Raw genomic sequence first — 25,128 nt, 5'->3', positions numbered from 1 at the left:
GGACCTAAGAACTGGGAAGATGCTTTTCCAGGGCCTCAGTGAAGGAGGTTTGTACCCCTTCTACTGGAATGCTTCTAATGGTGTCTCTGGAATTGCAATCTTTCCAACAGCTTTGATGATTGCCAAGGCTGACATTCATATCTGGCATCGCAGACTTGGACATCCTTCTCTGGGAGTTTTACATTGTGTTGTTCATAAGAATAATCTCCCTGTAATTGGGTCTGTTAATAACTTGTCAGTGTGTACTGCATGTTAATTTGGGAAAGCTTCTAGGCTTCATTTTTCATCTTTACCTTGTACTTCCACTAGACCACTTCAGCTTCTTCACATGGATGTATGGGGTCCATCTCCCTCATCTTCTTGTACTGGTTACAAATTCTATCTAATAATAGTGGATGATTTTACTAAATATAGTTGGGTTTATCCTCTCTATTTCAAGTCAGATGTTTTCTCTACTCTCAAGACATTTCTTTTAAAGATTCAAACACTTCTTGACTTCAAAGTGCAGAGTATACGGTCAGATTCAGGGGGTGAGTTTTTGAATAAATCACTCCAAGGTTTTCTTAATGATTAAGGCATCACCCATTAGTTGAGTTGCCCTCACACTCCTGAACAAAATGGGTGTGCTGAGCGCAAGCATAGACATGTTGTTGAAATGGGTCGAACATTGTTATCTCAGAGTGGTTTACCTGCCAAATTTTGGGTTGAAGCTTTTCAAACTGCCATCTATCTCATTAATCGATTGCCTTCTCAGTCTTCAATGGTCAGTCCTTGGGAACTTGTGTTTCATGCTTCCCCTAAGTATCACACACTGAAGACTTTTGGATGTGTTTGCTATCCATGGTTACAGCCTTATTCGCGTGACAAATTGGACTCAAAGAGTAAACAGTGTGTTTTTCTGGGTTACAGCTTGAATCATAGTGGCTATCGGTGCCTGGATCCTCTCACCAATCGCCTCTATATCTCAAGACATGTTGTATTTGATGAGTCTTTATTTCCTTACAAACATCTCTCTACGTTGGTGTCATCTTCACAACCATGTTCACCGCAGCAATCCAGTTTTCCTCTCTCCCTTTCTCTTCCACTGCCAGTGTTACATTCTGAGAAACCATCTCAACCTCCACCTTCAAATTCTGAGCCCTTCTCATCTTCTGCTATATCTTCTAGCACAGCAGCATCTCCTCTTGCTTTATCCCTACCAATCTCATCTCAGTCGTCCCCCTCTCATCCTCCTATTCTTGTCAATCATCATCCCATGATTACAAGAGCAAAGGCAGGCATTCATAAACCTAAAGTGTTCACTGCTACTAAACATAAACTTCCATCTTCCATTGACCCTCTTACCAAGTTGCCTCCTACTCCATCAACTTTTCTTCAAGCATCTAAGCACTCTCATTGGATGGAAGCTATGCAATCTGAATTTCAAGCTTTGCAGTCTACTGGAACTTGGGAATTGGTATCTCATAATTCCAATTATAACCTTATCGGCTGCAAATGGGTGTTTAAAGTCAAACACAAACCAGATGGTACAATTGAAAGGTACAAGGCCAGACTTGTCGCCAAGGGCTTTCATCAACAGGAAGGCTTGGATTTCTCAGAAACCTTTAGTCCAGTTGCCAAGCCTACCACTATCCGGATCTTACTATCCCTTGCTATTCACTATGATTGGTTTATACATCAATTGGATGTCAGTAATGCCTTCCTTCATGGTCATTTAAAGGAAGATGTTTATATGATTCAACCCTCTGGGTTTGTCGACTCTTCTAAACCTCATCATGTCTGCAAGCTTAGGAAATCACTCTATGGTCTTAAACAGGCTCCTAGAGCTTGGTATGAAGCCTTCTACAATGCCATTCATTCTCTGGGATTTCAGTCCTCCTATTCCGATACCAGTCTCTTTATTAAAAAGGATGCTTCCATTACTTTTATATTGGTTTATGTTGATGATATAATCATCACTGGCAGTTCACCTACTGAGTGTCAATCTCTCATCTCCAATCTCCAAGCTTTGTTCCCTGTTAAGGATCTCGGTGATATTCATTATTTTTTGGGTATTGAAGTTCACAGATCAGCCAAGGGCTTACTTATGCATCAATCTAAGTATGCTTTAGACTTGCTACGAAAGACAGATATGCTTGGGGCTAAACATTGTGCCACACCTGTGTCCACTTCCAAACTGGATCACTCAGGCACACTTTTATCTGATCCCATTCATTATCGGTCCACATTTGGTGCTTTACAATATCTAACTTGGACACGGCATGATTTAGCCTTTGCTGTTAATCAAGTTTGTCAGTATATGCATTCTCCACGCACCATTCATCTGCAGGCAGTTAAACGCATCTTGAGATATCTCAAGGGTACTGTTGATTCCGGAATTTGGTTTACTAAAGGAACTCAATGTCTCACTGCTTGGTCTGATGCCGATTGGGCAGGTTGTCCTGTGGATCGACGATCCACCAGTGGCTACTGTGTGTTCTTAGGTCCTAATCTCATCTCTTGGAGTGCTAAGAAACAACCCATTGTTGCAAGATCCTCAACAGAGGCTGAGTATCGCTCTCTTGCGAACACTACTGCTGAGATAACCTGGGTGTGCAAGATTCTGCAAGATATATTCTTTCCTTTGCTCAGGAAACCGATCATCTACTGTGATAACCAAAGTGCCATTGCTCTTGCTTTTAATCCTGTTTTTCATGCTCGAATCAAGCATGTTGAAATAGACTACCACTACATCCGAGAGAAAGTTTTACTTGGTCATATTGGTGTCCAACATGTTGCTACTCTTCTTCAAATTGCTGACATTTTTACCAAGCCTTTGTCTGCTGATCGCTTTGCTGCTCTTTCTTCCAAGCTCTCAGTTCGATCACCTTCCTTTAGCTTGAGGGGGTGTGTTAAGAGTATCAATATGTCCCCTGATTAGATCCTTACTTAGCTGTTAAGCTTGTGATGTGTAGTCTTAGTTATTTGTATTATACTGAGCTGGCATTATCTATGTATATATACTTGATGTATGGTTCTGATGAAGTAATCTAAGAATCACAATTGTATTTACCTTTCTCTATCTACATTCCTCCTTCTCTCTCTATAACTGTTTCTCTCTCTCTGAGTTCTGAGTTTCAACAGTTTCCCTCTCCCTTGCTCTGCAGACTACAAAGAAAAACAAGTGCAACAATCTCAAGTATGACGTATGTGGTTGGATAATCTTTGCTGTCGGAATTTTTGCTTGGCTCAGATATGCGAAATCCCATGCGCCTCCTCCTCCGCTTCCGTAGTGAGCATAGCAGGAACTGGTCATAACTTTTGGCACTTTAGAAGATGGTTTCGAGATCAATCAAATCATTAATCAGAAGGTGGAGCTACACCAGCCATAACTAGTTAACTTTTACCGTAGCGATGACAGTGTGACTGATAAAATAGTTTAACGATATTGAACATTTATCAAGGGAAATATAGTTGACGATTTCGCAGCTAGTTTTTGTGGATGCTGGGTTTGTGTTTGCAGATTCAATTCCTTGGTTTCAAATGCCGATCATGACTACGATAATCTATCTTATTGTGATCACATCTAATCCTAGCTCTCATATTCGTTACCTTCGTTGCCCACATGATAAACAAACTGTGAAATAAAGCAGCAAAATGTTTGGTAAACTTTTTTGTAAAAGTGCTTTTGGAAAAAAAAAAACAGTATGATAGTATTTGGTAAACTTTTATGTAAAACAGCTGTGACTGTGTGAAATGACCAAAAATGGTATAATACTATATTAGTATTATGATATTTTATTTAATATTATTATTTTTATGTGAGGATTTTGTGTGTCTGTGGGGCCACACCCCATTTCCCTTATCCCTATGTCTTCTTTTCTCTCTACACTCTCGAACTTTCTCGAAAACTCTCAACTCTCTCTCTCTCTCCACTCTCTCCTCCATCGAGACAACCCTACACACAAACCTTCGATCTTAGACCATCTCACCTCAGCTCTCTCTCTCTGCACTCTCTCCTCCACCGAGACAACCCCACACACACAAACCTTCGATCTCAGACCATCTCACCTCAGCTCTCACTCTCTGCACTCTCTCCTCCACCAAGACAACCTCCACCGAGACAACCCCACACACAAACCTTCGATCTCAGACCATCTCACCTCAGCTCTCTCTTTCTGCACTCTTTCCTCCACCGAGACAACCCTACACACAAACCTTCGATCTCAGACCATCTCACCTCAGCTTTCTCTCTCTCTCTCTCTCTCTCTCTCTCTCTCTTTGCACTCTCTCTTCCTCTTGCTCGGAATCCTCGGAATCAACCGCTTGAGCTTGAGCTGAGTGAATGTATCGGTGAAATGGAGAAATGGCTTTTGGGAAATTAGGGTTCTTGATGGGTTTGGAGCCGCCATAGCTCTGTGGAAGAAACGACGTCAAAGGCTGGGTCTGTTTTCCTCCGATTTCCATTCAGGATGTTCTCCGCCAGCTCCCACTCAATCCGGTCCCGATAAACGGCGTCGTCAAGGACCTGGTCGGCTAGCTTCGCCCATTCCTCGAAGTCGCGAGTGCGGAGATTTTTGGAGACCCACTTGAGGTAGGCTGAAGGGAGGGTGCCCAGCATCTTGCCCTTGTATTTTCCGAAGTCGATGACTTTGTCTCTGGCAGGCGGCGGTGTTGAGGCGAATAGAAAAGGTGGTTTAGGGGGTTTTGTGGGTTTGAAGGAGCAAGAGAGGCGGAAGGGGTGCGGAGAGGTATGGGATAATGGTGGGTTTGACGGAAAAGAGAGCTCAAGGTAGGATTGCCATAAACTTTCATTAAAGGGTCACTGTTCACTCGTGTTTTAGAGGTTTGCGCAGAAGCTGAAAAGCCAGCTTTTCAAAGCTGCATTTTGCTGCTTCTGTTTTGTGGCTTTTTTTCACCCAAAACTATGAAAAAAAGCTGAAGCTGGAAGTTTATCAAACACAAAAATGACCTCCAGCTTTTTTTAAAATCACCTCAACCCCAAACCATGCCTAATATTGTAAACAGTACATTTAATACGAAGTTAATTGGTAATGACTTCACATTTTGTATTATTTGGGGGGACCATGTTACTTGATAAGGACCAAACATGGTAAAAAAATTTGGAAGCAATCAATAAATTTCATTTAATTTGTATAGATTTAGGAGCCAAATGCTGTTTTTTAAGCCCTTCATTTCCAAATTCCAAAACTGGCGCCAAAAAAGATTGCCGCTACAATATTAAAACTTTGAAAAATATCCAGCCAAGGCTTCCCTGGCAAGCTTCTTTACCTGAAGCTCCCTTCTCAAATGACCGTTGTGCCCCTCTCCACACCACTCCTCATCCAGTAGCCGCAAATGCAAAACACAGAAACCGTATTGCGCGCCTACTAAACTGCCTGAATTTCCCAAAGTACCCTCGTTTTCGGTTCATTCTCCCGCAAGCTTCTCGTAAATTTGAAATCACCCGCTCCCGAAACCCCCAATTCAAAATATTCATAAACCCTCCGCCCTCTATATATATATTCGGTCCAATCCCACCGAATTAATCCAACCCCAAGACGCAGAATTCGAAAACCCCCCAAAAATCTCCGTTCGAATTTCATCACAAAAGATGCCTGCCTTCCCAGAAGAGCCGCTGCTAGCTCCTAACCCGGACCGCTTCTGTATGTTTCCGATCCAGTACCCGGAAATCTGGGAAATGTACAAGAAGGCCGAGGCCTCCTTCTGGACCGCCGAGGAGGTCGACCTATGCCAGGACATCCGCCACTGGGAGGCCCTATCCGACGGCGAGAGGCACTTCGTCTCGCACATTCTCGCCTTCTTCGCTGCCTCCGACGGCATCGTCCTTGAGAATCTCGCTGGGAGGTTTATGAAGGAGGTCCAGGTCGCCGAGGCCCGCGCCTTCTACGGGTTCCAGATAGCCATTGAGAACATCCACTCCGAGATGTACAGCCTCCTTCTCGAGACGTACATCAAGGACTCCGACGAGAAGCACCGCCTCTTCCACGCGATCGACACCATCCCCTGCGTCGCGAAGAAGGCCCAGTGGGCCCTGAGATGGATCGACGGCTCCGAGTCTTTCGCGGAGCGAATCGTGGCCTTTGCCTGCGTGGAGGGGATTTTCTTCTCGGGGAGTTTCTGCGCGATATTTTGGCTTAAAAAGCGCGGTTTAATGCCGGGACTGACTTTCTCCAACGAACTGATCTCGCGAGACGAGGGCTTGCACTGCGACTTCGCGTGTTTGCTGTACTCGCTGCTGAGGAAGAAGCTGAGCGAGGATCGGGTTAAGTCGATCGTACGGAACGCGGTGGAGATCGAGAGGGAGTTCGTGTGCGACGCGCTGCCGTGTGCGCTGGTGGGTATGAACGGCGATCTGATGGGCACGTACATCGAGTTCGTGGCGGATCGGCTGCTGGGCTCGTTGGGATACGGCAAGATGTACAATGTCCAGAACCCGTTCGATTGGATGGAGCTGATCAGCCTGCAGGGGAAGACCAACTTCTTTGAGAAGCGCGTCGGCGAGTATCAGAAGGCGTCAGTGATGAATAGCATCAACGGCAACGGTGGTTCCCATGAGTTCAAGATGGACGAGGATTTCTGAATGTCTGATTGATTGATGGATGTCGCCTCTGTAATATCTTTGTGTTTTAGTACAATTTTAAAATTAGATCAGTTTGTTCGTTAATTTCTCGTTGTCATGTTTTCGAAAGTATAAATGGAAGATGAAGACTTTATTACCATAATCTCATTTAATTTTTGCCCTAATTTAATCTCTGAATTGTGAACAAAACTTATTATTTTTTTAATTGTGTTTTTATATCGAGAAATTTTTTATTGTGATGGGAATATGAGTATTACATTATGTGTTTTTATAGATGGTGTATCATCTTGTATTTCAATCACGATGAAAAATCTCTTCTTTATATCAATCTCATTGTTTGCGACCATGGCCAAAGCTCTGAAAAATAAGTTCAAAGTTGCGGAGCTCCTCCTGAATGCTGTCGAGGGAGCAGCAGCTGCTCCAAATGATGAAGTGCAACTACTCGTTTTTCGTTAACTATGGTAAATTTATTGTTTCTTGCCTTTCGTTCATCGTGACTACATTTTATTCTTAAGTAAATTTATGTGCCATTTTTTAGGATGCGAATATAAGGTGCTGTTTTTATACTCGGGAACTTCTGTTATCGATGTGAAAATTGTGTGAATTAGCCGGTGAGGATTCTAGTAAGTAATAATTTAGTAAGCCTTGTGGTTGTATGCGATACGTTATTGAATAAAGTTGAAGTTCTACTATAAAACCAATTGAAAATATCAGGAGTAACATAACTTATTTATAAGTATAAACACGATTCCTCATCTCATAAATGTGGATTCATTCTTGACAGTTACCTAAGATATTGGGTTAAAAGCCCAAATCTCTTAGCTACCGTTGGATCAAAAATTTGGAACCTAAAAGTTGAATGGTTGATTTTATCTAACTGGATTAGAGATTAGGATGACGAATGCAAACGCCTTCTTGAAATTCTAATGGCTATTTTGGCATATGATTTACAAAGAACAAAGCTAATGTATGGTGTTTTGTTCTTACAACTGCATCAGCAGATGGAACATACCAATTTTGATGGTGCTGCATCGATCTGTTTTGTCATCAGAGCAAATTCAGGAGATTGTTCGAAGGTGGGCGTGAGCCTTTATTTAACGTTAGATAGAGTGGAATATGGATCAATGATGCAATGTAGTTGTTACCTTGTTTTTGTCTTTCAGACTGCTTGTTATCAATGATGCAATCACATATAGAACGCATATTATTGAGCAAATTTGTTTTTCTTTCACCCACATCCAGTGGCGAAGCTACGTGAGGACGAGGAGTAGCGGCCGCCCCTCCCTTCTTCGGAAAACATGCCTAGGAGCGCTAGTTCAGCCCCTCTGCTCTAGTCGAAAATGAGAATTTCCGCTCCGGTGATTTGGTTTCTGCTGCTGCGCAGCAAAGATGGATTTGTTTTTTTCCTCTTTTTTATTAGATTTTGGAGAAGGAAATCTGAAAAAAAATGTAGTTGCAGACCGACGGAACTTGCGAAGAAGATGAAGGTGTGTTTGATATTCCCTATACCAAACGGTGTCGTTTGGCAATGCTGACCCTTTTTTATAGTTTTCTATCTTAAAAGTTAAAATTGATTGTACTGACACATTTGTTTACATTTTTCTCTCTTAAAAGTTAATACTGATTGTACTGACACACCCTTCTCCTTCAGTCCCTTCTGCCCCACTTTGTTTTCCCATTTCCCCCTCCTCTTTTTTTCTATTCTGACCGCACCTTTGTTTTGGTTTGTTAATCAATTTCTTTCTCTTTTTTATTTTATTTTTTATTATCATTCTTGTATGTATTTTCCCTCTTTTGAATACCTCAACATATGTATTTTAAACTCTCACATTATCTATAAATATTGTATTAATTTTAAAAAAATAATGTAAATATTGTTTAATGCTTATTTTACAATAAAAGAAATTCATTTAAATCCATCTAGGCTCCTATCTAAATCTTGCTTAGGCGCCTAGCTGCAGGCTCCAGTCCGCTGCCTGACTAGTGCTTAACGTTTTTTTAGAATCTAATCTTAACTAATTTAAGCTTCTTACATGGCTTTATATTACCGCATACAACCGCTTTGGTGAAGAGATGGTTTGCTGTTATGAATATTGATTCAAAATTTTGCACTCTCCAATGTGAAAGCAACCACTTCAATTGAACCTTGCACTCTTTGGAATTTCGCCCCTCCCCTCCGTAAATCGTGGCTTCGCCACTGCCCACATCCCCTTTATTGTGAAAAAAACACTTGGGAAGTTCGGTGGAACGACTAACCAAGTGGATGGTCAAGTCAACCTCACAAAAGCACGAATCTCTGTATTTTAGTACCATTTGGCTTCACACTCATCCCACACGTATGAAAACCGTACCAAAGAGTCACCAAATTATAGATACTTTACTTTACCCTTGGAAACCAAATGTGAGTTATGAGCTGCGGCCCTAGAGAAAAAAAAATAAAAAACAAGAGGAAAGAAACCAAAACAAAGGTCCCACCGAGATTTGAACTCGGGTTACTGGATTCAGAGTCCAATGTCCTGACCACTAGACCATGGGACCAAGTTGGTAAAAGCTGGACTTATTGCTAATATAAACCTAGCAAGTTAAGTGCCGTAGCCGCTCATTGGCCGTTCACTTGACACGTATTTGAATATTAAAGGTATGTTCAAATCTCAAGTCACACGTGGACATGGCCGAGTTGGTCTAAGCGCCAGATTAAGGTTCTGATCCGAAAGGGCGTGGTTCAGATCCCACTCTCCACATTTGGTATGTAAATAAGAACAAAAAATGACAAAAATACTCTCAAGTTAATAAAATGGGCCAAAAGGATGTGACAAGATTAAGGGTATTTTTCTTATTTTCACCTTATTTAACAGAGATTTTTCACGGTATGACCAAAATAATTGATGGTGGACAAACTCTGGAATCAGTTCTATTGCTTTTAAATCCCAGAAACCAAAGTAAAGTATCATGCCAATCTTAGGAAAGTCTTTTCGTTTTTGTGATTTGAATACTATATAGTTTTTAATAGACTAGCCTTCATGCACGCGCTCACGTGCGTGCATAATGTATTTTTTTGAATCACGGCGTGCTACGCGCGATTTACATATTTTAAATATATTTATAAGGGAAGTCAAATATTTGAAGTAAATGAATAATCTTAGATAATGCTAGAAAAAACCCCTCACAAACCAATCAAAGCAGCTGAATTCACATAATTAAATTGGTCCTTCAATTTCCATCTACATTCTATTGAATTGACAGTAATAATAGAAAAAAATAATATTTAATAAACAACTGATTGAATCACATTATTGCTAGCCCATTGTGAAGTTAAGCTCACTCCTCCCCGTAGATAATATCGTTTGTTAAAAAAAAAAATAATCATTTGACAACTAATTTAATCACATTATTATGCCCGTGCGAAAAACCTTTTTTATAACTGTTATTACACGCCTCTTAAGATGATTTGAATGTGTTTAAAAATAGAGTAAATAATATTTAATGAATAACTGATTGAATCACATTATTACTAGAATATTGTGAGATACTAATTTAAAAAATAAATAAATAAACAAACTGTACAAAAAGAATTAATTATTAAAAAAACACTGTTAAAATGATAAAAATACTCCTGTATTATTTAGGGTTGCTTTTGAAATTTTTTGTTTTGGGAGCATTTTTGTCCAAAATTTTTTGGTGAAGCTTGAGACCCCAAAAATGGTTGTTAGCTTTATATATAAAGATTATTCACAATTTCAAAATCAACCCTAAAAATATATATTTTTTATTCCTACTAAATTATTATTAATAAAAAAAAAAGTTAGGCTTTATTAACAACTTGTGGTTATGGACAAAGAGGTCTTACTAGGCTTAAAAGGTCATGGTATCTTGTTTACAAACAAGTCAATTGTCTGATTTGAATACCAATCAATTGATCACATTAAAATTAATCAATTCTGGGTGACAATTGAATATGTGTAAGTTATATATTTAAAACGTAAGTGGAGAACGACTTTGTACTTGTACTTAAGATAAAATATTGATAAATAAAACATTTAAAATAATTGAGTAGAGCTAACAACAAGTGCCCGTGTTACGACCTCACTCAAAAAAATTTGTTTATTAGTTAGGGAGGGGGGTTCCAAAGTTCGTATCTCATCCAAAATTTTATTTTATTAGTTGGGGAGAGGGTTCAATTGGGACTTATCAAATGACATAAATTAATTGAAGAATGAATTGAATGAATTGAATTGAATGAATTGAATCGAATGAATTGAAGAATATCAAATGACATAAATTAATTGTTGGAGAGTTGACCTTTGTAATTAGCTTAGTTACCTGTTTGGGTCCTTGTAATCAGGATGTAATTAGGATATATATTATTTGGTGTTTCTTTCCTTGTAAATCAATCTTGTACAATATATATTTTCCTCCTTGGTGAGAAGAATAATATCAGAAAATTAAACCCCAAAATAAGCCCTAATTAGCATTAATGTGGGTGCATGAGAAGTAAAAACAGAATGCTTGAATAGCACCACTCTTGCGTTGACTAAAAGAAAATTGTACAACTAACTTAAGCATCCATCTACAACGCATCTTGGTTGAAAAATGTCTCCTGCATTATGTAATATTTTATGAACTTACTTTGCACATTGCACTCCAACTGCATGTATTTTATTTTGTTGTTCCACAGTAGTGCGGAGCCAAAAATAATCACAAGGCGACACGTGGATTCTTGGGTAAAAGAGGACAAAAATACCCTTGAGGCATACTGAGATTCCTATGTGCGAGCAGCGGGCAATCATCCCTAAACCAAGTCAAAAGTGCCCAAAGGAAGGTAACAAATTCATAGTTATCTCATACATCCTCATCTTAGGTAATTACTTCATAACCTACAAATTATTTCATATAAATAGAGATTAATTGGCTAATTAATGGATTAATTCCTAATTAATCCATTAATCACCAATTTAATCACCCATTATATCAAATAAACCACCCAAAACCACATCAATGGCCGGCCATCCCCATCTAAAAAGGGATCCATCCTATTTCCTACCTTTCCTTACCCTTTTCTCCCCTTTTTAGCTAATTATTTAGTTATTCTTTATAACCTTTTCATAACCTAATTATCAATTTATTCTAAATAAATATGTAACCACCAATTTATTCTTTAAGGTTTAATTAGCCAATAAATTGGCTAATTAAACCAAAATCTCAACCACAAAAACTCCTTCAAGGGCCGGCCATTCCTTGGAAAAAATGGCAAAGCCTAGCCCTATAAATAGGCTCCTATTTTCACCAAAAACTAATTCCAACACTTTGGCAAAAATCCCAAAAATTTTTAAACACTCTTTCTCTCTAAATTCTAACTTTGGCATCAGAGGTTCTTCGGCCAAAGCCACCCTCCCCATTCAACGTGGGCGCGTGAGGCTCTTGGCCTTAACCTAAGGTGTTAATTATTTTGTAGGTGCAAAATTGTCCAAGATCAACGAGGAAGAAATTTGCATCCACAAGTAGCACTCCACATGATTTAATTTTTTTGTTGTTGTTCCAATCATGTAGAATTTCTGATTTTAAATGGTAATATATTTCATATTTCATCTATATTTTGTACAAGAGGCAGGCCAAAGTATTTATGGAAGAGGTGAGCCGGCAAGAACCTGCCAAACTTAGGCGCCTAACACACTTTACACTTAACAAATCAAAACTAGTATTTAAGTCGACAAGACCTTAATCACTTTCAACATATCAATCCAAAAGATTTTGTTTATTAGTTGTTGAGGGGGATCCATAAGTTGAGAAGACCTTAAGCACTTTAACATATCAATCCAAATTGAAGTGCTTTGATTTGCAAAGCAAAAATACCACAAAGTCGTATGATGAAATTGATCACAGCTTATCTGGATCAAATTATGTTTCTAATTGACGAAACGCCCTATTTTCCATTTTTCACTTCTCTCCTTGTCTGCATCCTGGTGATTTTTTGGAAGCGATCCAGAGCCGGAGGCCTAAAGTCACCCCCCGGGCCATGGAAGCTGCCTGTTATTGGAAACTTGCACCAGATGGTCGGTCCGTTGCCACACCACACACTGGGAGACTTGGCCAAGAAGCATGGACCCGTCATGTACCTTAAACTGGGTCAATTAGACGCCGTGATTATTTCATCTGCCAAAGCTGCCCAGGAGGTGTTGAAGACACATGAGCTTACATTTGCGCAGAGGCCTATGGTTTTGGCAGCAGAGGTTATGTCTTTTGGTCAAGCAAGTATTTTCTTTGCTCGTTATGGAGATTTATGGAGATCGCTGAGAAAGATTTGTATGTTCGAGCTTCTGAGCGCCAAACGTGTGCAGTCTTTCGGATCCGTAAGAGAAGAAGAGGTATGGAATCTTGTTGAGACCATTGGCTCAATGTCTCACAAGGGACTTGCCATCAATTTTAGGGACAGGTGCTGCAGCTTCACAAACGACGTAGTGTCAAAGGCAGCATTTGGGAAAAAATGCAAAGACCAAAAGGAGTTCCTTTCCCTTCTTGACGAAGTAATCAAACTTGGTAGTGGGTTTGATATTCCTGATTTGTTTCCTTCACTCAGTTTTCTTGGGTTCATTACTGGGTCGATCCCTGCTCTCAAAGACATAAAAAGAAAGATCGGTGTGATTCTCGAAAATATCATCAACGATCATAAAATCAAAAGATCCAAAAAGGACTTGATGATCAGTAGTACTAGTACCACTACAGCAAGCAAGGACAAAGAAAAGGAGGAGGAGGAGGAAGAAGATTTTGTTGACGTACTTCTAAAACTTAAAGAATCCAACAAGGTGGAGTATAATTTCACAACCAATCAGATCAAAGATATCATTATGGTGAGTAATATAGGCTTGCTTTGTTGTACTGCAGACATTTTATCTTCGTCATTACTCATCACTTTATAAAAGTAAATGAAGGGGTTTCATCACAGATGGTTGCTTATGTTTTCAAAACTCATGATTTAGGTCCTGCACATTGAAACTCAATTACTGTCATGCTGCACATTTTGCCCCACGCATCAATGTCATCCTTACGGTCTAACTCAGTAAAAAAAAATTGTTATGTGCACGACATCTTCTCTGCAGGAAGCGAGACTTCAGCTACTACCTTAGAATGGGCAATGTCAGAGTTGATGAGAAACCCAAGAATCATGAAGAGGGCTCAAGCTGAAGTGAGACAGTCGGTCCTCCAATTTGAAGGGAAAAAAAGAAAAGTTATTGAAGAAAGAGATGTTAAAAAAATGGACTACTTGAAATCGGTGGTGAAAGAAACTCTGAGGTTACACGCCCCAGGCCCTTTGCTCCCAAGAGAAGCAAGGGACACGGTTCAAATTGGCCGATTCAAAGTACCAGTTAAATCAAAACTAATTATTAATGTATGGGCAATAGGAAGAGACCCGGAGATATGGGGGGCAGATGCTGAGTGTTTTAAGCCAGAGAGGTTTCATGGCTCTTCTGTTGACTTTAAGGGTTTTGACTTTGAGTTCACTCCGTTTGGGGCCGGCAGAAGAATATGTCCAGGCATGTCATTTGGTGTTAACATGATTGAACTTGCTCTTGCTGAATTGCTCTACCGCTTCGATTGGAAACTGGCAAATGGGATGAATCCAGACGAACTTGACATGAGAGAGAGCTTTGGACTGAGCTGTAGGAAAAAGAATGCTTTGTACGTAATCGCCACCCCACATTTTACTTCACTCGGCGAGTCAGATTGACTCGGCGTTTTGTTGCCATGAACGGCCAACAAACCAGCTCCATTCTGGTTTATCAGGTATCAATTGTTCATTCACTTCTGTATTCCCTCTTTTACAGGCTAAAACACGTTTTCAGTCCCATCAGTCGTCGCAATGTCCCACTTTCGTTCCCATATTTTCGAGTGCGATGATTTTCATCCCTGCAGTTTGCAGATTGTCTAAATCTAAGGCTTTAGCGCGCTCTTCCGGTCTTTTCAATTATTACTTGCGTAATAAGGCATGATTAATGTATAATATGTATCCCTAAGATGTAAACTTGTTATTCAGATCAATAATACATGTACTTGTGTGTGTTCTTTTGGTGAACGCTACTTTTACGTTGATAATACGTACTAATCCCTTACTACTATATGCCAGTACTTGTCTTTCCAATATTCAAAATGTCTGAAGCTACAAAATGCCCCTCCCTATTACTACTCTACTGCTACTCTTCTTGCTCTTCTTCTTCTTCTTCTTCCAAAATTTGTTGTCCACAACGATTGCCAGAGACGATGAACAAGACATGACTTGGGTTGAGTACGATCGAGGTCGGCGCTGGGAACCAGAGGCTAAAGCCGGCTCGGCCTCAAGATTTTACACATTAACAATATTAAAGTTATCGGATCGCGATTGTACTCAATCTTGACTGAATTTGCTAATTATTCGGTCTGTTAGGCAGACAAATAGAAAAATTATCACGCTAAACTTAAGTACTCCGTTAAAAATAGTTTAAAGATTCCGGGTGTCCTGCTAATAGATATTATATTTGAATTATTCAAAATACGTGCTGAATTTGGACTAATAATTCATAATATATATGAATAAATATTCATCAATAAGTTAGGGATGATATTAATACTCTAGGGCGAGCGCTAGTCGAACGATTTGGATTGGTTTCACTCTTGAATCCCATCAAATCAATCAACTGTTTAACGGTTTAGTCTTATTTGATTTTAGTTCATATGAGACATTATATCTCCAATTGTGTCATATGGAAATTTGTGTCTTAAGTTTTTTAAATTGAATTTGATAAGAAGAAAAATTTGGATAAGACAGCCTAATCAGGTGAAAATTCATCACCATATCGACTAGAATATTGCACTCATCCATGCATTGACATTTGACACTCATAAACTAAATTTGGTAAGGAAAGAAATAGAAAAATGAGTAAGCTTAGCTAACTAATTTGGTGCTACGTTCTAATCACATATTAAAGAATGGTTAATTTGATGCTAATTTCTGATCATATATTACTTAATGACCCAAAAAATGTTAGGGAATCACTCATCAATGCAACTTAACTTAAGCAATCAAGTGACCAGACCACCTCGATCCGAAAAGGTCATTGTGATGGTCTCACTCATATGTTTACACTGGAATTGGATCCCATCCGGATCTAAATTGTGGGGATCCTAGGGATCCTCACATCTTAGTTATTCATCGTGTATCGTACGATAAAAAGTCATTTGACTTTTCTTTATTTAAAATTAAACACAAATGGTACTTGACGAAAACTGGCCGCACGATATACGAACGGTTAGGATGATTTGTAAGTGGCTTCGATGACAGTCTCATTCGTCCATACGCCCATAAACTGAATTTCCTAATTCAGAATCTGTGTTGAATTAGTTGGGAATCGACAATACTATACTCTGAACTGTAACCAATTTTCTACTTGGTATGTTGAGAATCCTTTTAGATGTACTCTCTTGCAACCTGCATCCGGGAATTATGGTTTTGTTATCTGCAACACCCTTCTGTTGGCATTTCTTAGCTCACCCCACTCGTACTTGTAACTCGGTTCTGCATCAGTTATATCACAAGCTTCTGCAAACTCCAACATCATAGTACATGGTACTGTGCCAAAAGCAGCTATGCCCAAATGTAGATTGTTTGCCGACAACAATTGTATCAGGTCTGGCAATGGTGGTCGCTGTAGCATTTAGCATTACAGCAGTCATAATGCAACCCAAAACCCATAGCACCTACCTACTCCTACTCCTACTCCACTTGATTGGTAACTGGAGCTTTGAATTTCCCTCTCTTTTTCCCCAACAACATATTCATCGATCATGATTCCAGCCAATGTTTTTTCTAGTTCCTGTATATGAATAGTCAGTTTATGTATATAATAGAATTAGACTACATGTGACAACTAGACATTCTTGTGGAAGTGCTTCCTTGGTAAAATATGAAAAAACACTTAAAATGCTTTTGAAACTTTAAAATATTTTCTTTAAAACCGATTTCAGTAATTTTAAAAGCACTGGCACACAAGTTCTAGTTCAAAATTTAAACCTCCAATTAATCAACATGAAAGTCCAAAAAGAAAAGAAAGGAATCTTGTCGTCTTTTTTTTTTTAATATATTTTATAACAGCACATGATTGGCACGCGAAAACGTTTTTTGGTCTTTTTCACCGTGGTCAAGTGCGGAAAGAGATCCTCGGATCTCTTTCCACCAAGGTTACCGGATTAAGTAATCCGAGTTTTTGAAATTTCATCTAACGGTCCACCTGTTTTGATCCCTTAAAAACTATAATAATTTTTTACTGTTGGATAAAATTTCAAAGATCTGGATCACTTAATTCAATGGCCTTGATGGAAGAGATCCGGAGATAATCTCTTTCCGTTGAGTGCCGAATAAACCAAACGGTAACTACTTGAAAAGAAGTCATCAATAAAGTGGTGTGCAATCTAGCCCTTTTTGTTGTTCAAGGCCATAACAGAATTGAAAGCGAAGGGCGACGCTGTGGGTTACAGACGGTTGAAAAGATAGCTAGAACCAGAGGGAAAAATAATATCAGATAAAACCCATTTTATACATTATTATTGACAAAGTCAAAACCAACTCTAAAAATATATATTTTTCATTGTTACTGAATTATATTAACAAAAAATGTTAAGGCTTATTACCAAACTTGTGGTTATGGACAAACAAGTCAACTGTCTGATTTGAATACCAATCGATTGATCACATTAAAATTGATCAATTATTGGGTGACACTTGATATGTGCAAGTTATATATTTAATTTTTGTGTGTTACAATGTAAGTGGAGACAGACTTCATGCTTGTACTTTAGGTAAAATATTCATGAATAAAACACTTTAATATAATTGAGCAGAGTTAACAACAGAGTGGCGGTGTTACAATCTCACTCAAAAGAATTTTTTTAATAGTTCGGGAGGGGTTCCAGAATTTGTATCTCTTCCGACATTGGACTTAGTATCATGTTGATATTGTATTCCAAATGGTGGTGTTATCTGTATATCTCATTTTACCTCTCACGCACCCTTCTTAATTTATGGCTGTGGATCGAATAAATTCAAGAAAAAAAAAACAGAAATTATCATGAACCTGTAGTAAAAATGGGTGTGCATCTTGTGAACTTGCTTTGCACATTTGCAAATAGAAAATTGTACAGTCTAACTTAAGCGTCCAGCTAGAGCATACATCTGGTGTGGAAAATGTATCCTGCATTATTGTGGAATATTTTATGAACTTGCTTTGCACATTACACTCCAAATGCATTTATTTTATTTTGTTGTTCCACAGTTGACTCCGCATGATTTTATTTTTTTAATTTTTTGTTCCAATCCAAAACAAATTTAAGTTGAGAAGATCTTAAGCACTTTCAACATATCGGTCCAAATTTAAGAGCTTTGATTTGCAAGTAAAATACCCCAAAATCTTATGATGAAAGTGATCACAGCTTATCTGAATCAAATTATGTTTCTAATTGTCGAAACGCCCTATTTTTCTTTTTTCACTTCTCTCCTTGTCTGCATCCTGGTGATTTTTTGGAAGCGATCCAGAGCCAGAGGCCTGAAGTCACCCCCAGGGCCATGGAAGCTGCCGATTATTGGAAACTTGCATCAAATGGTCGGTCCACTGCCACACCACACATTGAGAGACTTGGCCAAGAAACATGGACCCATCATGCACCTTAAACTGGGTCAATTAGAGGCCGTGATTATTTCATCTGCCAAAGCTGCCCGGGAGGTGTTGAAGACACATGAGCTTGCATTTGCGCAGAGGCCTATTGTTTTGGCGGCAGAGGTTATGTCTTTTGGTCAAGGAGGTATTATCTTTGCTCCTTATGGAGATTTATGGAGATCGCTGAGAAAGATTTGCATTTTCGAGCTACTAAGCGCCAAACGTGTGCAGTCTTTCAGATCCGTAAGAGAAGAAGAGGTACGGAATCTTATGGAGTCCATTGGCTCAATGTCTCACAAGGGACTTGCCATCAATTTTAGTGACAGGTGCTGCTGCTTCGCAAATGACGTAGTGTCAAACGCAGCATTTGGGAAAAATTGCAAAGACCAAAAGGAGTTCCTTTCGCTACTAGACGAATCAGCCAAACTTGCTAGCGGGTTTGATCTTCCTGATTTGTTTCCTTCACTCAGTTTTCTTGGATTCATTACTGGGTCGATCCCTGCTATGAAAGACGTACAAAGCAAGCTCGGTACAATTCTCGAAAATATCATCAACGATCATAAGATCAAACGATCCAAAAAGGACTTGAAGATCAGTAGTGCTAATACTACTACAGCAGGCAATGACAAAGCGGAGGAGGAGGAGGAGGAGGAGGAGGAAAATTTTGTTGGCGTACTTCTAAAACTGAAAGAGTCCAATAAGGCGGAGTTCAACTTCACAACCAATCAGATCAAAGATATCATTCTGGTGAGTAATGTTGGCTTGCCTTGTTGCACTGTAAACATTTCATCTTCGTCGTCATTCATTACTTTATAAAAATATATGAAGGGGGTTTTATCACCAATGGTTGCTCGCGTTTTCGAAACTCATGCATGATTTTGGTCCCACACATTGAAGATCAATTATTGTCATGCTGCACATTATGTCCCACACACCAATGTTGTCCTTATGGTCTAACTCAGTCAAAAAAAAATTGTTACGTGCAGGACATCTTCGGTGCAGGAAGCGAGACTTCAGCTACTACCTTAGAATGGGCAATGTCAGAGTTGATGAGAAACCCAAGAGTCATGAAGAGGGCTCAATCTGAAGTGAGACAGTTAGTCCTCCAATCTGACGGAAAGAAAAACAAAGTTATTGAAGAAAGAGATGTTCAAAAAATGGACTACTTGAAATCGGTGGTGAAAGAAACTCTGAGGTTACACTCTCCAGCCCCTTTGCTCCCAAGAGAAGCAAGGGACACGGTTCAAATTAGCGGATTCGATGTACCAGTTAAATCAAAAGTAATTATTAATCTATGTGCAATAGGAAGAGACCCAGAGATGTGGGGAGCAGATGCTGAGTGTTTTAAGCCAGAGAGGTTTCATGGCTCTTCCGTTGACTTTAAGGGTTTTGACTTTGAGTTCATTCCGTTTGGGGCCGGCAGAAGAATATGTCCAGGCATGTCCTTTGGTGTTACCACGATTGAACTTGCTCTTGCTGAATTGCTCTACCGCTTCGATTGGAAACTAGCGAATGGGATGAATCCAGACGAACTTGACATGGCGGAGAGGTTTGGACTGAGCTGTAGGAGAAAGAATGCGTTGTACGTAATTGCCACCCCACATTTTACATAACTCTGTGAGTCAGAGTGACTTGGCGTTTTGTCGCCATGAATGACCAACAAACCAACTCCATTCTGGTGTATCAGGTATCAATTGTTCATTCACTTCTGTATTCCCTTTTTTACAGGCTAAAACACGTTTTCAGTCCCATTACTCTTCGTAATGTCCATCGTTCCCATATTTTCTAGTGCAATGATTTTCATCGCTGCAGTTTGCAGATTGTTTAAATGTAAGGCTTTAGGGCGCTCTTCCGGTCTTTTCATTTAGCACTTGCGTAATAAGCCATGATTAATGTATAATATGTGTCTGTAAGATGTATTATTCAGATCAATAATATATGTACTTGTGTGTGTTCTATTGGTGAATGCTACTTGGTACGTTGATGATACGTACTAATCCCTTATTGATGTCGGTACTTGTCTTTCCAATATTCAAAATGTCTGAACCTCCGAAATCCCCCTCCCTATTACTACTCTACTGCTACTCTTCTTGTTCTTCTTCCAAAATCTGCTATCTACAGCGATTGCCCAAGACGATGAATAAGACATGCACTTGGTTTGAGTACGGTCGGGGTGGGCGCTGGGAACCAGATGCCAAAGCCGGCTCGGCCTCAAGATTTTACAAATTGACAATGTTAAAGCTATCGGTCGATAACGCGTTCATGATCGTACTCAATCTTGACTGAATCTGCTAATTATTTGGCATGTTAGGCAAACAAATAGAAAAATGATCACGCTAAACTTAAGTACTCCTTTAAAAAGAGTTTAAAGATTATTGGTATCTTGCTGATAGATAATGTATTTTAATTATTCAAAATATGTGCTGAATTTGGACTAATTATTCATAATATGTGAGTAAATATTCATCAATAAGTTAGAGATGGTATTAATACTCTAGGGCGGGCGCTAGTCGGACAATTTAGATTTGGTTTCACTCTCGAATACAATCAGATCAATCAACTATTAAACGGTGCGGTCCATTTTGATTTTAGCTAGTATGAGACATTTTGGTAAATCTATATCTCCACTTGTGTAATATGAAAATTTGCGTCTTAAGTTTAAACGGAATTTGATATGAAGAAAAACTTAGGTAAGACAGTCTAATCAGGTGAATGATTCGATACTCTTACAAAAGCACATGCTCAAATTTACACTTTTGAGCTGGTGAGATATCTCTACTCAATTTTATATCCTTTATCTGAATGATTAATTAATAATTGGGTAATGCTAGGGACACTAGTGGATCCATGCATGGACCCAGGACCACTCGTGTGACGACCCGTCCCAATTTATTATATAATTTTCTCCTCTAGCGTGTAAAGTGATGAATATGTCCTCGTTGGCTAAGTGACGTGGATGTGTATATGCAGTTTTAAATTATTATTTCCACTGTTGTAATTAAATCGTACTCAACGTCTCGAATGCGTTGAAGCGAGTTAAAACTGAATTGGAGCCGTAACGAAAAAGTTACGATTATTTACGTGCGTAAATGGTCTCTATGCAACTTCCCTAGCACTTTAGAGTAGATTTGGAGTGGAGTGGACGTCGGAATAGGTGAGTACGAAGAGTTGCAGAATTGGCCGGATTTTCCAAGGAATTTTCCGATCGTTTTTGTTGGATTTTAGACTTCTAATAGGTACGAATGTGTTCTACTCTTCGAGACCTTCAAATCCATATAAATTTCATGGATTTTGGTTAAGAAATGAAGTAGATATAAAGCTTTGAAAATTTTCCAGAAACCGGCTTGTGTAGACGGCGGCCGGCGGCGGAGACCGACGGGTAATCGAAGAAGAAGAAGGATATTCCGTTAACTTTAACGGAATATTCTAACGGCGTTAGGTAACACCGTTAGGGTTTCCGTCAGTGTGCCGTGCACGTATCTTCGCGTGGCCGGCGTGTGTGGCCATGCCTTGGCGGGAGCGTGAGGGCTCGTCCGATGTCCAAAAATCTTTCTAAAAATTTGTGTGGGTTCGTATCATCGAGTACATCACATTCGTATATTCAAACCTTACATTTGAGCAAACTATGAGGAGTTATTCCTGGATTTCGTATATGTGCTAATTAATTAATGTAAAAATAGTTGTATCGCATATAGGTGAGACATACCCCAAGGACGAATAAGATGTGTTACCATTTTAGTTAAATTTAATCCCTAATTGATCTGACTAACCAGCCAAAAAGGATTATATAGACAATGTCTGCAAATAGATGGAATTAATGAAAATTAGTCCTTAATACTTCCGTCTGACTACATGATAGTATTTTGTGGCTAAACATAGTTTTTACTCGATGAAATATTTACCAACTTACATTGACAAATTCTTCTCCTTCATTTGAAGATCAAAAGCCAAATCACACATGGATCCCCAAACTTTAGGTTTACCATTACTAATTCTCTAGCTTGGAAATTTTAAAATAAAATCATAGGAAAACTATTGGAAGTAGTCCAGTGGTTATTTGAGTCTCCTGAATATTAAGGTGGTTCACTGTAAAACTGGGCAATTAGGGTTTGGTCAATTACTCAAGTATGTTTCCACTGGGTATTGATTGTTCCCTAAGTGGTTAATAGCCGGCTACACTTTTCTTGTGATTAGTAATACATGTATAGGAGTCTCATCTTGGTTGTCAACTCCTTAATTCAAGAAGCTGATGTTTTATCTTCCCTAAGCCGTCAGTTGTGGCGTAAATCAAGGAGGGTTAATCTCCTTATATATTTCTGTACAATTGTAATGAGGTTACGAATGAAATACAAGATAACACTTTGAAAGTCAATAAAACCATGAATCTTATTATATACCAAAGTCAGGATATTATGATAAAAATCAATTGATACGAAAGAGTAGAGCTATTAAAGACCTTGCAAATTGGATCAAGAGATTGAGCAGATTGAAACGTTGATTTGTCCATGTTTTGTCGAGAGCTATAAATAATATTTTGGTTGTTATATCGATCTCACGATCCTTGCTGGAAAACGTTTACAATTGGACTTTCTTTTAGTCTCCGGCAGCTCAATTGATATCGGTTTTCAACATCTGTGTCCTTTGTGTTTTTCAAGGTGTGGTTTTCGTCGATCTTAACTTTTAATTTGTTTTTCAATTTTTTGAAGTTTTGGATTTGTAAAAACCCTTGATTGCATAGGTATTTGTATGCTCTCTTGTAGTAGAAAGACGCCTATCTTTTTTTTTTTGGGTTAAAACTTTAGGATCTGTTTGGTAGTGTATTTGAATCAAACTTTTTAAACTCAAAAATAATTTTCAAATTTTAGGTTTTAAAAACTTGTTTAGTAGGACTATTTTGAAAAACTGAACTCAAGACTAACTAAAAAATATAGTATATTCTCCAAAAACATAAAAAGTGAGTTTTTAGAGTTTTTAAACTTAAACTCACTTCTTTCTTTTTTCTTCCTCCTCCCCTCTCACTCCAAATCTATCTCTCTTTTCTTATCTCTCTCTCCTCTTTTTTATTTTTTTTTAGTTTATCTTTTTCGTCTCTCCTCCAATTCGCTCTCTTCATTATTTAGGTTCTTTTTCTCACTTATCTTCCTCTTTATCTCGTCCGATTCTCACTCTTTATTCTTTTTCCTTAAATCATTTCTTACTTTCTTTCCTCCTCTCTCCTCTTTCTACATCTCTTGTGATCCCCTCTTTTTAGATCTCTTTGTTATAGTTTAAGTCGTAAGATTTAAAAATTTTAAATTGGAAATCAATCAAGTTTTTGAGTCTTCAAGAAAACTGTTTTCAAGAAATGTTCTTAAAAAATGTTTTGAGAAATGATAAAAACTTTCAAATAGGATACCAAACAGACCCAATTTTTGTTAATTTTTTTGGCGAAGGAAATCAGCTGATAGCAGTATTGCCAATTAGTTACGGAAGTTATATATTTTGTATGCAGAAATTCAAAGCAAGTGGAGATCTCGAGTCGAAAACAGAGGTACACATATCTTTTTGTTCGATTTTGGCTTTGTTTTTATCTCTGTTTTCAATTTTGGGTAGGATTTTGTGCTTTATAATTGGGTTTGATGTGAAATTTTTGAAGCAGCTAAATCTCATTCGGATTTGTTTGATTGATTGTTTATTTAGCGTTTGTTCTGTTTTGCTTTGTAGGTTTAAATTGATTTGGGTTTATATTTGATATCGAGTTGATTAATTTTTTATTAGTTGTAAATCATATTAGTTGCAGATCATGAAACAATTTCATTTCATGTTTTCTTTAAAAGAATAGGCTTGATTCAATGAGATTTGGATTCATGAGTTATAGCCATCTGAGATAGGCAAGAGTGTTTGCATTATTTAGAAAAAATTTAAGAGCAACAAAACTATGCTTTAAAATTGAGTTATGTGATTACTATTTTTTGTTCTTCATCTTACTAAGATTTTGGTAAATTTTTAGCAACTCTTGCACAGCGAAATGACTCCCACCACCCAACAAATGCAGCTGCTGCAATTTCAATTGCAGTTCTTGAAGCTGTTGGAAATTATATATTATAGTATAAAATATTGTTATATATAATTTTAATAATTGAATGAAAAATAGTGTTAACCATATTTTTTAGAAAGGTTATGTTATTTAGGTGCATTCCCTTGTTAAATGATGTATACTTATAGATGAAAAGTTACATCACTTTAACAAGAAGTACTTGGGTTCTATATAAACCCATGAAACCATTGGTAATATAGATAGAAAATTAGAGTTAATTTTTGAGAAATAGGGTTTCCCCACTTTGTTTCTCTCATGCTTCGTGTGTCAAATTCCAAGTCGTGTCTTGAGAGTACAGAATATATGAAGTTCGCCAGAGTCCGAAGATTGAAGTGCTTTGACTTCGGATTATAGCTTGTTGAATCCTAAGAGATGGACGCCTACCGAACTACAAGCACAAGAGTAGGGGCGAAATTCTATCTTTAGGACATTGCATTTATGCAAGCCTCAATCTTCAAGTTTGTCAGTTTTTCTAACTTTATCGCTAGTTGTTTATATTAATCACATATATAATTGATGTTGTGAAATTTCTTTATGATTATTATCATTGAAGTTCTTGTGTTATTTTTCATATTTTCTAATATTGCTCCAATAGAAGCAAAGTAAAGCTGCTACCTTTCTGTACAAAGTCTTGGATTTTTATGTGGGGTTTCCTTTTTTTAGACTTTTTTGCTCTCTTGATAATAAATATTGTTGTTAGTTATTAAATTCAACTATTGCATATGTTAAATTTGACTTCAAATTGTTGTAATTGTCATACAAGTAAATATTTTTGTGTAGAATTGCTAACA

At 38.3% G+C, this 25,128-nt stretch overlaps 3 protein-coding genes and 1 non-coding gene across 4 annotated transcripts in view; 3 read left to right on the top strand and 1 right to left on the bottom strand.

The window, feature by feature from the left end:
* The first annotated feature begins 5,311 nt into the window (after positions 1-5,311).
* On the top strand, positions 5,312-6,719 carry LOC103432016 (ribonucleoside-diphosphate reductase small chain). The gene has a single exon (XM_008370184.4). The coding sequence runs from the start codon at positions 5,594-5,596 to the stop codon at positions 6,581-6,583; it is 990 nt and encodes a 329-aa protein (XP_008368406.1). The 5' UTR covers positions 5,312-5,593; the 3' UTR covers positions 6,584-6,719.
* Positions 6,720-9,049: 2,330 nt separating this feature from the next.
* On the bottom strand, positions 9,050-9,121 carry TRNAQ-CUG (transfer RNA glutamine (anticodon CUG)). Its single transcript has one exon. It is a non-coding gene; the product is annotated as a tRNA-Gln (tRNA).
* A 3,059-nt stretch (positions 9,122-12,180) lies between these two features.
* The window catches only part of LOC103432057 (melianol synthase CYP71BQ5-like), a 36,151-nt gene continuing 23,203 nt past the window's right edge, over positions 12,181-25,128 (top strand). The window contains exon 1 of the mRNA XM_070816891.1: positions 12,181-13,428. Coding sequence (XP_070672992.1) covers positions 12,445-13,428 — 984 coding nt within the window. The 5' untranslated portion in view covers positions 12,181-12,444. The remainder of the gene's footprint in view (positions 13,429-25,128) is intronic.
* Positions 17,889-20,269, top strand: LOC114822800 (melianol synthase CYP71BQ5-like). Its single transcript, XM_029097978.2, has 2 exons — positions 17,889-19,008; positions 19,248-20,269. Exons 1-2 carry the CDS (start codon positions 18,019-18,021, stop codon positions 19,872-19,874), a joined length of 1,617 nt encoding a protein of 538 aa, XP_028953811.1. The 5' UTR covers positions 17,889-18,018; the 3' UTR covers positions 19,875-20,269.

The sequence above is a fragment of the Malus domestica genome, chromosome 17, assembly GCF_042453785.1.
Source record: "Malus domestica chromosome 17, GDT2T_hap1".
Lineage (NCBI taxonomy): Eukaryota > Viridiplantae > Streptophyta > Magnoliopsida > Rosales > Rosaceae > Malus > Malus domestica.
This window is presented reverse-complemented; position numbering and strand designations above follow the sequence as displayed.

Coding starts and splice junctions, on each gene's coding strand:
- LOC114822800 (XM_029097978.2), top strand. CDS start 18,019: ATGATGAAAGTGATCACAGCTTATCTGAATCAAATTATGTTTCTAATT. Junction 19,009..19,247: donor AGATCAAAGATATCATTCTG/GTGAGTAATGTT, acceptor TGTTACGTGCAG/GACATCTTCGGTGCAGGAAG.
- LOC103432016 (XM_008370184.4), top strand. CDS start 5,594: ATGCCTGCCTTCCCAGAAGAGCCGCTGCTAGCTCCTAACCCGGACCGC.